We start from the raw sequence: 12,990 nt of genomic DNA on the forward strand, positions 1-12,990 counted from the left end.
ATTGGGAGGCTGTGGTGCAGTGGATTAGTGCGTTGGTGTTCGGATCAGGGGAGCACAGGTTCAAACCCCACTGCAGTCAGCATGTCGTTGTGTCCATGGGCAAGACACCCCAAATCATTATCTGTGATACTTTGAAATGTGGGTAAAAGTGTGATAGCCTTAGTTTAAAACTACTAGACTGCAAAAATACATTTACTAATAAGTAACTTTTCATCTCGAAGAATAAGATAATCAAAGGATCACGTTTTACAGTCGACCAACTTCAACCACCATCTTTCATTCACCTTTGGATCCCTGCTCTGCGTCACATACTGGAACCACACATCTGCTCTGCTAATAAAGCTACCTGTACATCTTGATATAAGTTACACCTTAGTCTCCTCGATACAGTTAAACATTAGTCACAATAAAGCTCGGAGTGAGTAATACATTTATAACTCGAGTCATTCAGAGCACACGTCCCACCAGAGCGACAACGTGTTTTCACCATCTACAGTAGGACCTTTGTGCTGAGAGTGAGATATGAAGACGTAAACACAGCTTGTGCCAGGCTTAGTGGCACATGGTGCACCTGGAGAACCAGGAAACAGAATCACCTCAAGTAGATTATTAATAATATACAGCTTTGCATGCTCTCCAAATCACTTGCTTCATTAAAAATAGCTATGTAGCCATCTAAAATCACACACTCCAAATATATACATTGATAATAGTGCTGCACAATTTGGAAAAAATAACTGATTGTGTTTATTTTAACTGATATTGCAATAGCTATATTAGAGTTAATTATCATTTTTGAAACATTATTGATAGTTGATTTCTCTTGTGTTTTCTGAACTTAAAGTTGGGGTAGGTAATTCGCTTCAGAAACACCTTTTATTATATTCCATGGAATGCTCAGATAGCAATGAATACATTAAATGCTTTGACAATAAATATATACAAAAATAATTTCATCAGTGGAAGCCGTGGTGTTGTAAAAAGCACGACCAATCATCTGAGCCGGCCCAGCTAAAATAACTGGATGGCCTACCTGCCTGTCAGCCTTCCATCTGTGCACAAACTTATCTCGTGCCCTCATTGGTCATGTGCGCGTTCGTGTGTGTTGGAGGAGGGGCTCTGTAAGGAAGTCTGAAGGAAGGGGCAGATTTTTTTCGGTTGTGTAATTTCAAATTCTAGCGCAATTTAGCTGGTTTCTCCATTCTCACCTAACTTACCTTTAACACGTAATCAGAATATAGTAAAATATGATAATATAATATTTTCAGATATTCTGTCTCCTAGCAACGCTGGCACTTCCATATTGCGGTTTCAATTAATTGTGCAGCCCTAGAGTGTGTAATTCGTGGCACAATTCAAACGGGATCAAAAGATAATCTTTCTCTCCCCATTGACTTCAATAAAAACTTTTTCCGAAATAAGGTCCCATGAGACCCACCGGAAGGGGAGGGACTTCACCTCTCGGACCGGAAGTATATGGGCGTGACTTCGCCACTCTATTGACAAGAATCTGTGTTGAATGTAAAACAATAAAAGCACCTAATATAACAGTAATCAGTGGTTTTAAAATCCATTGTGTGTAAAGAAGCATTTACTTAGCAATCATCCATCCTAATCTCTTGTTTGTAATCTGTGATGGAGACCCTTCTCCAAACCCACCCTGGACAGGAACAGTGATTGGCTGAATCATCAGCAGAGGTGCCAGTATCACAGATGTCTTCTCTCAGCTAATTGCATGAAGGCACTGCAGTGCATAAAGCACAGGTGCTCTGTCACTGTGCTCCAACTTCTAAACACATTTCGCTGTGAGATAGTCCTCAAAATGATTTAATTGCAGCTTAAACTGGTGGATGAGTAGGAAATGTTAGAAAAGACAATAAACACTCATCTAGCAAAACTCTACTTTGTTTATTAGCAAAGCGCAGCGAGAGCCAGCAGCCCCCAGGAATGTTGTTCAGAAGCAGAAACAGCAGCCAACTGTGATTAAACAACCAAAACAGCACTCTTCACTCAAACTACAGCAGATATTATCCAGTGTTAATCGCCTGTGCTGTGTGAATGATTTGTAATTAAACTGAGATGTTTTAAAAAGAGTATTATTGCACTGTGTCTTTGGTTACAGTTCTGCGTTACACAAGTAAAGCTTTAGACGTGGAAAGGACACAAAATGAAAAGGACAAAAGTGAGCAAAGCAGACTATAGCATTCATTTTACATTCTATTTTTATCTTATTCTATTTTAGTTGCATTTAGTTAACTTCTCCTGCATTACTTGCAAACTAGTCTTGCAATATTCTCTTGCACTATTTTATTTGGATTTGTTTTTTGTCTTCTATATATTCATGTTCTATTGTTAGAGAAGCCTTTGCTTGCATATCTACACTGCAGCAGTGCATTTGACATCACATGTTAGACACTTTTATCCAAAGCGACTTACATACTCAATACTGTGGACAATCCCCACAGGAGCAATTTGGGGTGAAGTGTCTCAGGGACACAACGACATGCTGACTGCAGTGGGGTTTGAACCTGTGCCACCCTGATCCCAACACCAAGGCACTATCCACTGAGCCACACGCCTCCGTGACAATAAAGTCCTTTAAAAAAACCTACAAAAAGAAGAAAATAACCTACTGCATAAACCAGAACCGTTTATTTAAAACAGAGGATCCTCCAGAAACCTTGGCACCGCTCTTCCCCCGCCACCCTTCTTCTGAGAAATCCCAGAGGACAAACTAGAGCACACATCTGGCTCTTGGCCACGTGCCCATGCCCGCACTTTCACCAAGCATTCTGGGGTTTGGTTCCTGCTCGCTGTCTTTGTGTTCCCTCTGCTGGCTGTGAGCTCCAGGCCCCTGAGTCATGTTGGTGACGTCCGCCAGCTCGCGCCTCTGGGACAGGGCGGTCACCATGTGCTCCAGCTTGCAGCGGATGTTGGAGTACTGGTGCTGGCGCTCCTCCTTCAGCTGGTTGAAGCAGTGCTTTAAGGAGCCGTCTGCTGCTGAGCTCGGGCTGGGAGAGGACGGAGAGGCAGCCTGGGTTTGAGGCGTGATCTGTTGGTCAGTCTGCGTGTCGCTGTCCGTCACCGACAGGCCGGTCTGAGTGGAGGCGTGGCAGGTGATGGAGCTCGCTGGCTCTTTCTCTGTCAGCTGATCTGCGGATAAACGCCGAGTCGTGCTTCCTGCCAGGATCTCCTGCTGCGTGTGCGCCCCCTCCGTCCAGTCCTCATCTAAAGTGGAGGTGTTGGACACCGGGTTGCTTTTGTGGTTATCTGGAGTCGAGGCTTCACACGGGGGCTGGACAGAGAGATTTAAGGCTCTGCGGCTCGGTGTGCTGGTGAGACGCGCTGACTCAAGAGGCCTCTCTCTGGCCAGGTGAGGGGAGCAGGCCCCCAGGTTTTTGATGAGGAGCTGCTCGAAGATGCCGCTGTTCCGGACACTCGGAGGTCCTCGAGTGTTCACAGGTTGAGACTGAGCGTACAGGATCCGAAACTCCTCGTCAAATTTCTCTGTGACCTGGCCAGAGAGCTCGATCAAGTTGCTGCTGTTCAGTTTGCCGTCGGTCCAGTTGTACCTGCACAAGAGCGGGATTTAAAAACATGTATGCATTACAGAAGTACACAAAATAATCAACCAAAAATTGGTTAAACTTTCCAGTAGGCTCATATAAACATACTTATAATGCATTTTAAAAAGGCTTCCTTTATAGCTAATAAGTTATATTTACTTTTTTAAATAACATTTGGAATAAATTGTTTACGAGATTTATCCAATCTTTGGATTTGCATAATGCTAATTCAAGGCTTTTAGATAAGAGTTTATTTTTACAATTATTATTATTAATTATAAATATTTCAAACAAAAACTAAACGAAATACATAAATACAAAATTGTAATCTCTCTCGAACCGAATATTGATTGAAGACATCTTTGTACTAAATCTAATGCCCTTTGTTTAAAGACTTGTTTTGAGCAGCTGCAGGAACCCTGTGTTACTCTGCTTATAGCCGTGTATAATTATAGTTCAACCACCTTTAAATATTCATAATGCAATACAGCAGTTATCATAACACATTACAAAGCTTTTATCGTCACTTATAAGGTCAATTATCATAATAGCTGGTGTTAGTTTTCACTTTACTTTAGGTGTCTTATAACCAGCTTGTATTATATATGAAGTATCCCAACTATGGGGATTATAATTCACAGTAATCATAAGGAAGGCAGGGTCAATGAGTGGCCTGCAAGTATGTTGATCCTTAATAAGTCAATATAGAATGCTTCGTAATGTGTTACGATCACTTTTATGAAGCCATATGAATGAGGGCTGAAACTAACTCTTATATTTTCATTATCTAAAATTATTCTGTCATTTCATAAACAGTGAAAAATGTCCATCTCCATTGAGACGCTGTTTACACGGGAACAAAACGGGTTGTATCTGCTACTTTTCTCTTTGGTATAGCCCCTTCGTTCACACGAGGCCGTAACGGAACCGCGGAAACGGACCCCTCAAACGATAACGGGTCCCAAGGTGGATAGATCTGCGGACAGAACGCTCTGGGGAGCCAAACGGCTCCGTGTGTACGTCCTATATGATCATTTCCTGATAACGATGAAGCCATAGCCCCGCCTCTCCCCACCTCTGCTGCTCACTGCTGTAGCATGGTCACTAGCTACTGTCAGTAGCTACTGACCATGCTACAGATGTTAGTGCACAATCTACAGCTCCTCTACCACAACCATCAGCAACAAGTGGACATGGAGAACTACATGAACTACATGTTGCTAAATCCACCACGGAGAATAAACAGAAGGGCAACCATGGCAACCATGCTCGGGGGTCTTCTTCGCTGCTTTTGGTGTATTTTGTGGCGGAAGTACAGCGCCACTTACAGGCCCGGCATATGTACTACAGCTTCTCTAGCGGTCTCGTGTNCATTTGTTCAGAGACCGTGGCACTCATTAAAAGTGCCAAAGCGCCACTATGAGGCAAAACACAAAGTGTTTGACCAAACGTTCCCTCTCAAGTCAGAACTGAGGTCACAAAAAATAAGTAGTCTCAGAGCCCAATATGATCATTCGACCAGGATCAAAATTAAAACTAAATATTGTTCCACCCAGGGCAGGCTAACCGAGGCTAACCAATGAGTCTGCATGTGTGTATGAGAATGGCCCTGGCACAATTTCAGCCCAGATCTAAACTGGCAGGACAAGCTCGAGCTCAATTCTCGCACTGAATTAAAAAAAAGTGAGTGAGGGACTGCAATATAAGAGGGAAAGAAAGAGAAACTTTAAAACTGTTCAATTGTTATGATGTGTAAAGACTGATATTGTTCTATAATCGTCTGAAACAGTTAAGTCATGATGTGAAACGGTTAACAAAGAAAAAGGGAAACTCAAGCTGCTGCTACACTTTATTTTATTTATCTAAAATTAAGCACTTTTAAGATGCACACATTTTCAAAAGCTATTTTATTTATTTTCTCTAATTTATTTTTAAATGCAGCCCAAGAGGAACATTACACATATCCACATTTTACTGTATATCTGTAGAGTTTAATGTTAATTGACAATAAATATTGTTGTTTTTGAATTGTACTTTCTTTATTTGATTGGCAGTCAGTTGTTGATTACATGCAGACGTTGATAAAGCTACAGGCTACTTCAATATATATCACACTAATTCATGAAGCAAGTTAGACATTTTGATGTTCCGGACCTTTGCATGGGGAGATTTTCTCAAACTGGACCTCGTTGAATTTTAGTTGAATACCCCTGTCCTATACGATCATTTCCTGATAACGATGACACCATAGCCGCGCCTCTCCCCATCTCTGCTGCTCACCCCCGCGTCACCCGCGTCATTGCTGATGTGTTTCGCCAACAACAATGGTGGATCACAGGGTTGCTTTCGTGCTCCAGACGCTACTGACCATTCTACAGATGTTAGTGCAAAATCTACAGCTCCTCTACCACAACCATCAGCAACAAGTGGACATGGAGAACTACATGAACTACATGTTGCTAAATCCACCGCGGAGAATAAACAAAGGGCAACCATGCTCGGGGGGTCTTCTTCGCTGCTTTTGGTGCATTTTGTGGCGGAAGTACAGCGCCACTTACAGGCCCGGGATATATGTACTACAGCGTCTCCAGCGGTCTCGTGTGGACGGACACGTTTCTTGAGCCGATTCCGTGTGGACGGAAGACTTTTTTGATATCGACTAACGTTCGTTTTTGTTTTCGTCTCCGTGTAAACGTGGCCTAAGTTTTTACTTTTACTCTACAGCAGTGAGAGCTTAGGAAACTTCCTGTATGTGTTCAGGGACTTGGTTGTTGTCATCTTTTAAAAAGGACATTGCTGTTTAGATGATGACAGCAATTCATTAAATTATATTTAATCCCCGGTTAGGATATTATCCCATTAAGTCTTGTATTTGTTTACGCTCGAGAGGCACTTCCATTAATGGTGTTATTCAATCTTAACGCATTCATCAAACAATCAAGAATCAGTGAACAGCATACTGATGAGCCAGTAAAGATATAATTAAAGCCGTAATTATATAATTCTACACCTCAGGTATTAACACAGATGTACTAAACTATCCACCTCCGCGCATACAAACTGTAGTATTTAATACTCGATGGAAATCAACCTGAACTACACGTCCCTGGGAACATTCATCATCAGCTGTTAGATGACTCAAATCGACATCAGCACTGTTTGTATTAATGGATGATAGACTTGATAAAAAGCGCTGCCCAGCATGATTAACACAGCTAAAACAATTAATCCAATTATCCCTGTATTTCACTGCTATCACATGTAGACATATTGAAGACAGCGGCTCCCTGGCAGCATTAGTTGGTAGTGTGAAAAAATGATACATTATAATTAAAACAATGGTGGTAGTAGAGGGAAAATTGTGTTTTTTTCTTTCTTTTTCTATAGTGTTACCTCTAGTTAACATGACTTTTGTCATGCTACGGCGGCTGAAAATGTGTTGCAAGTTTCTGACTTCTATGGGTGACTTTGTTTTGTAATTCATCCAGTTATAAATGCCAGCATAGATAATCATTCATAAATGTTTTAGTAACAAACGTAGTCCCTCCAGAGAACAAAGACTCGGCTTGTCTCTACTTGATGAGCGGCTGACTCATGGACATTATGAACGTGACCATTTCAATTCAGTTCAAAGCTGAATAATGACAGCTGAATGTGGGCTGGACAAGCTTCAAAAGCACAAAAGGAAGAGCTGCTGTGATATAAGATTCAGTCTCATACGGCGAAAAAAAGAGAAAGAAAAGCTTTTTGTTTAAACCAGCAATGGCAAGAAGTCTTACTAAAAAGAATAACAGAACATTCAAATGGAAAAGTAAGCAGAATATGTGTAGAGAAAACAATAGCAGCCTGAGAGAACAATAAACTAATCAGTGCAGGAAATTATGGCATAAAGCTTGACGTCATTCAGGGAAGTGCGTAACACCGGGAAAACATCCAGTCCACTGTTTCTATTATGATTCACAAAGAGCTGCGAAAAATTCATCTGCCTCACAAAGGCCTATCGCAATCTTTGGCCAGTAAGAAACAAATCCTGCTGTTAAGACACTAATGAAGGTGTTATAATGACAGGAATATGATTTCTAGGATTACTTAGCTTTTTTTTTCCATTTTCTAAAATGTATTACTCCAGTCTTATAAGACCACCTCAACAACTTTAACCTAAATCCTGTCATCCTTTATTATAGGATTACTCTAAATCCTATTTTTTTTGTGCAAGGACATATGAAACTACTATCATTAAATTACCCACAACCTTGCTCTTATAGGCTCTTGAAAAAGCCATGTGCAGCGTCTGACAGTGAGCAGAGTTCATGTTAAAATAAAGCATCTACTGTAATCTTGTCGGTTCTCTTCCAAGAATGAAGATTTCAAAGGAGAGAAGTCTCCATAAGCATACCACTAAGAAATCCTTCTTCTGGCTTTTTCTTTTTTAAATAATGGTGGATTAAATAAAGATGTAAGGTAATATGTGATGGTTTTACACTGACCACAAGAGAATAGGCTACTACCACATTGATTCTGATCCCGCTGGCACTAGTTGCTTGTTTTGGTTTAGTTTGCAGAGCCAAAATGGGGTAAATCAGTGGTTAGACAAACCCTTACAAAATACACAAGTTTACTATTTCGGGTTTTTCCACAGTACAGGCTTAACTTTATTTGCAAATGTATTGTGTGTATTACATTCATGCTGTTCATCACTGTCCAGAATTTGACTGTTAGAAAAAAGCAATTTCTCTGGTAGTATTGGACGTATTTGACAGTTTCCCCCTATAACTAAAAGTAACATTCGAGACTGACATGGCATCCCTTATAATAATGGTGACATTTCCCTTCAATTGTCTTCCATAAAGTGAGCTGAAATGAATGATGAGATTATCATGGCTTTTTGGCATTAAAAAAACAGCACTGCATCCCTGTGAGCAGGGTCATTCCCCCCCTCTATCATACCAGCCTCACTTTAGCACACAGGTGTCAGAGAGCTGAAAATAACCCTTGCAAAGCAGCTGTCAGACAGTCGGTATAATTGTGAAATCCAAGAAGGGAAATAATCTCTCTCAATAAAATACCAATATTTTTTGTCAAATGGCAGAGAGATATCATCAAAATGCCCTGTTTTGGAAACATGAGGTTGGAAGAAATATTATTTTTTCTAAGATTTCAATTAAAAAATTATGTTTCTGTCTATCGAGATGTAATCACTGAATTGTCTTCACTCAATTGACACTTGTGACTGCACCTCCTGTAAATCATAAAAAGTATTAGAAAACAAAACCATCTCAGCATACAATCAGTAATACTGAATTGGCTTCCCAATTAGACCGTGGTGAAACACTTAATGGTTACCTGCACTCTGCTGACACGCAATGTTTTTCCTAGTTCAGGAAGTGTAACGTAAAAATAACACAAGTAGCTCTGGGTTGTTCGGGGTGTATGATAGGCGTACAAAATGCAGTGCCTTGACACCACAGACTGGTGTTCAAGATCCTGAGTCCTGAACAACAAAAGCACTTTGGTTTAAATCAGGCAAAGATTGTGGTTTTGGTTTCATTTTAATAAAGTGAACACATCCTGTCTCATGCATCAAGTCACTACCAACTTTTCAATAATCAACCACAACACATCTTTCCCTAACCTTAACCAAATACTTTGATAGCCTCAAAAAAAACCTAAAATAAAGATTAACCATGATTTTATTGTTATGAGCACAAATAAAATACCATGGCAGGTAACATTTTGCGAAAGTATCAACATTTGTTTGCATTTGTTTACATTATCTTTATGAGACAGGTTTGCACCAGACATTGTTCCACCTGAGATTAATCAACGTAGCTGGATAAACATAAAATCAAGAACATAGACTGTTCAGGGATAGAATTGTGGCCTAGTCTGACAACACATGATTGAGAGGGATTGAGAGAAACACCGTTGTTCACTGGGTTCACCTTCAATATCTCACTACATCTTATTTCGTCTCTTATTCCCCGTTCTTCCATCTCGCTTCTTGGATTCTGCCTTTCAGTTTTCCTCTCTCCTATCTCTGTGCTCGATCCCTTATAACCTTCACTGCTACATTATTGTCCTGTTATGTTTAATACATCTTTATCATGTGTGTGTGTCCCTTTACTCTATCGCCCTCACCCCTCCCTCATTTCCCAATGTCTCTCTCCCCCTGTTGTCTCTCTCCATCCCTCTTTTCTTCCACCTCACCCCTCTCCTCCTACCCTGGATAGCTGCTGTAATGAACCCATAAATTGGAGCAACACAGCGGTGGCTACAGGTCGGCTTGGGGGAAGTTGGATATAGGGAGGGGGGGGGGGGGTGTTGAGCCTGACAGTGAAAGAGAGGTAGAAAGAGGAGGGAGAGCTAGAGTGGGGAGCAGGGCAAGGATTCTTTCCTGCAGACAGGGGAAGAGATATGACTCCAGTTGGAGAAGAGACAGACAACATGGGGAGAGATGGTGGAGGAGGAGGAGGTGCAGAGATGGAGGAAGAAAAGAGACAGATAGAGGCAGGGGGGAGGGCTGTTGGGGGAGGAGGCTCCATACATTGGTTTCAGGAATGAATTTGCACTAGGTAAGGTATAGCCTTGGAACATGCCACCCCAGTCAGATGAGAGGTCCTGTGGAAGGGAGACTGATCACAATGGCAGCAGATGGACAGTAGCAGGGCTGGGGATTCAGGGGAGCAGGATATGAGCAAAGGGGGGAGGTTTTTGGTAGGGTGACAGGGGTGCAGGAAAATATAACAGGGACAGATGAGGGACAGACAAGCACACAGACAGACAACCAGACACCAAGCTCAAATGTACTGTGAAACACAAGCGGCCACCTGGCAACTGCGATGGTCCCACTGGAATTTGGGATAATGATGGTGCTGGGTGCTAAATATCATCAGTGTGTGAATGCTCATCACTTTGCAGCATTTATAATTACTCTGGTGGTGCCGAGCTAATACATATTGGCAGCACTGTCATATTCATTAGCAGATAAGATTCCACAATGTCTCATCTGTAAATGAAAAAGTTTGGAGTAATTGTAATTTCTTTTTAAATCACAAACAAGCTTGCAAACGACTCTGAGCCAATACATTTTCAGTCAAGCTTAAACGTTTTTTTTTTTTTTTAATTAATTCTCAGAGATTGATGGTATGGTTAAATGTCTATCCCATATTCCTTCTGTAAAATATGCTGCATGACTCTATCTCGGTTACATTGAAATGCGGAGAAAATTAGTTGTTTACTTAGTTTCCGACTCCAAGATAATTTCTCATATATTGATTCCAGTTTAACTTTCACATACGCAGTTTGCTAAGTTTTTACAGTACAGTTGACACCTGAAGCCAATATAACTGAGGGCGACAGGAAGGAAGAGAAGGCAGGATGGGTGGAGCGGGATATGAATACTGTTGACTGTGGTGCTCAAATTGCCATGCTGAAAAAGCATTAAGCTGCATGAAGGCAAAACTGTGCTTAATACCATCAAAGCAATCAAAGCCAGGAAAAAGGCAAATGTATAAATAGCAGCAAAAAAAAAGCACACAGTCTCATTTGAAGCCATGCAAAATATCAAGAACTGCTCACAAGAAACCAACACAAGAAAATCAAACAAATGTCATTAGAGCTGTAAAAATAGAAAAGAAAAAGACATAAAGAACGTTGAGCTGAAATTGAAATAGAACTGATAAATAGTGAAACAAGCTGCAAAAGTGTCTTGTAAAAATCATAATAATAATGATCATACAGAAAAAAACAGCAGGAAGCATTGTTTTGAAATGTGAAGCCCTGTTGCAGTTACCTGAGCTTGGAATGCCCACATCCCCCCCTAATAATAAGAACATTATTTTGTATCATTTAAAGACAGCTTTAGCTTTTACTTAGTTTGATTCTTAGAGTAAATCATTCCTCACATTTTCTTGTGAGTCTTGAGAAATATTACTCCTGCTCAGGTAAAGGCAACAGGGGGAGCGACAGCAGGTTGTGATGCTGGCTGTACGCATGCTGTCTGAAGTCTCTGCCACCATTGTGCTTGGATCTACCCACTGCTGCCTTCCTGCTTCCAGCTGATACCTTGCCTCTATTCAGTCTGCAGACAGCCGACACTGTGTTGAGACAACGTCATTTTGAGATACGGTATGTTTTAGGCTAGTTCCGCTCTGTGCCTCTCAGGTGTGTATGAACATTACATTTAAGTGGCAACAACACTGTCCTTTGTGTAGGTTGAAATAGTTGATAGACATTGGGGTGGGTGAGGAGTTGTTGTGTTGTTTAATAAAATGCTGGCTATGTTAATTGAATATTGTTCCTTCTATTATTTGTAATCTTCTACTCCTCATTGAAAGTAAACCTTTTACATAGCAATGTTACTGTACACATGTTTTACTACTCGATCTGCTCCAAAATCTTTTTTTATTGTAACAGAGAAAAATGTTTTTATTTCTAATTCAGAGGCGCTGTGAGAATCTTTTGGCAACATTCTGAAAACACATTCAGCAAGCTGTAAGTAATGTTGATTGACCTTCTTGCTTTGTTAAAGATCACTGGGTAAATATATTGTCGAAAATCGGATGCTTGGCACTTTGACATGCAAATAATGAGGAACAAACTAGTTTTTATCCTGAAAAGACAAACTGCTGCTCAGGTTTTTATAGAAATGATATTGAGAAAAGGATTTTAGTCTTAGCTAGCTGCTCTGTTACTTTGCTGTCTTTCTTTAAGTAAAGTATGTCTAGAAAATGTGAATATATCACCATTATTATTACCTTAGGACAAATGCCAGCGCTACATTTAATATCATTGACTTAAGTGTAGCAGGTAAATGTTGCATGTTTAATTGGGATCAGTAAAAGTTCTATGTGTTTTATTAAAAGAAAAAACATGGATGAGTAACACTGCAGTGACCTTTTTTAATTTCCCTCTCTGATGTGTGTTTTACTTCTCATCTCCTCTCCTACTCTCTTGTTCTCTTTGTCTCATTTATCCAGCGAGCCGTCCTTGAGGCGTTACAGCAATAGGCCGGTTGTTAAAACAGGAGAAAAGGGCGTTCAATGTCATGTCACTGTGTCGCAAGGCATGACAGAGCCGGGGCCCGGGCCATCTTCTCAGGAAATAAATACATTGCCATTTTCCTTTTCACAGTGTAATGGTCTGGATATTACATCTCCTGTGGGACATTACGACCCATGGATAATAAATCCATCCAACAGGGTGTGCGTATGCGTGTGTGTGCCTGTATGTCTTAATGAGGGAAGAATCTGGTGAGATTCTGCTGCATATGTATGTAGCGCCTAGGTGTGTTTGCGTACGTTTCTGCGGGGGGGTTTTACGTTCACGGTGTGAGGCAATTTGTCCCCTATAGAGAAAGTGATCCACAATCTCTACACCTCGTCAGCTGGAAGCAGTAGAAAGCCATAAATCTCAATTACACAAC

General features: G+C 40.9%; 2 protein-coding genes across 2 annotated transcripts in view; both read right to left on the bottom strand.

Moving 5' to 3' along the window:
• Positions 1 to 1,889: 1,889 nt before the first annotated feature.
• Positions 1,890 to 7,168, bottom strand: LOC104945762 (protein FAM83D-like). The gene is made up of 2 exons (XM_010771480.1): positions 7,143 to 7,168; positions 1,890 to 3,572 (listed from the first exon to the last, which is right to left on the bottom strand). The coding sequence occupies exons 1-2, from the start codon at positions 7,166 to 7,168 to the stop codon at positions 2,735 to 2,737; spliced, it is 864 nt and encodes a 287-aa protein (XP_010769782.1). The 3' UTR covers positions 1,890 to 2,734.
• Positions 7,169 to 12,937: 5,769 nt separating this feature from the next.
• LOC104945763 (semaphorin-6A-like) overlaps positions 12,938 to 12,990 on the bottom strand; it is an 88,971-nt gene continuing 88,918 nt past the window's right edge. The window contains exon 18 of the mRNA XM_010771481.1: positions 12,938 to 12,951. Within this exon, the coding sequence (XP_010769783.1) occupies positions 12,938 to 12,951 (14 nt within the window). The remainder of the gene's footprint in view (positions 12,952 to 12,990) is intronic.

This window comes from Notothenia coriiceps, unplaced genomic scaffold (genome assembly GCF_000735185.1).
Source record: "Notothenia coriiceps isolate Sejong01 unplaced genomic scaffold, NC01 NC01_scaffold00009998, whole genome shotgun sequence".
NCBI lineage: Eukaryota > Metazoa > Chordata > Actinopteri > Perciformes > Nototheniidae > Notothenia > Notothenia coriiceps.

Coding starts and splice junctions, on each gene's coding strand:
- LOC104945762 (XM_010771480.1), bottom strand. CDS start 7,168: ATGTCCATGAGTCAGCCGCTCATCAA. Junction 3,573..7,142: donor ATGAGTCAGCCGCTCATCAA/GTAGAGACAAGC, acceptor GCTCTTGTGCAG/GTACAACTGGACCGACGGCA.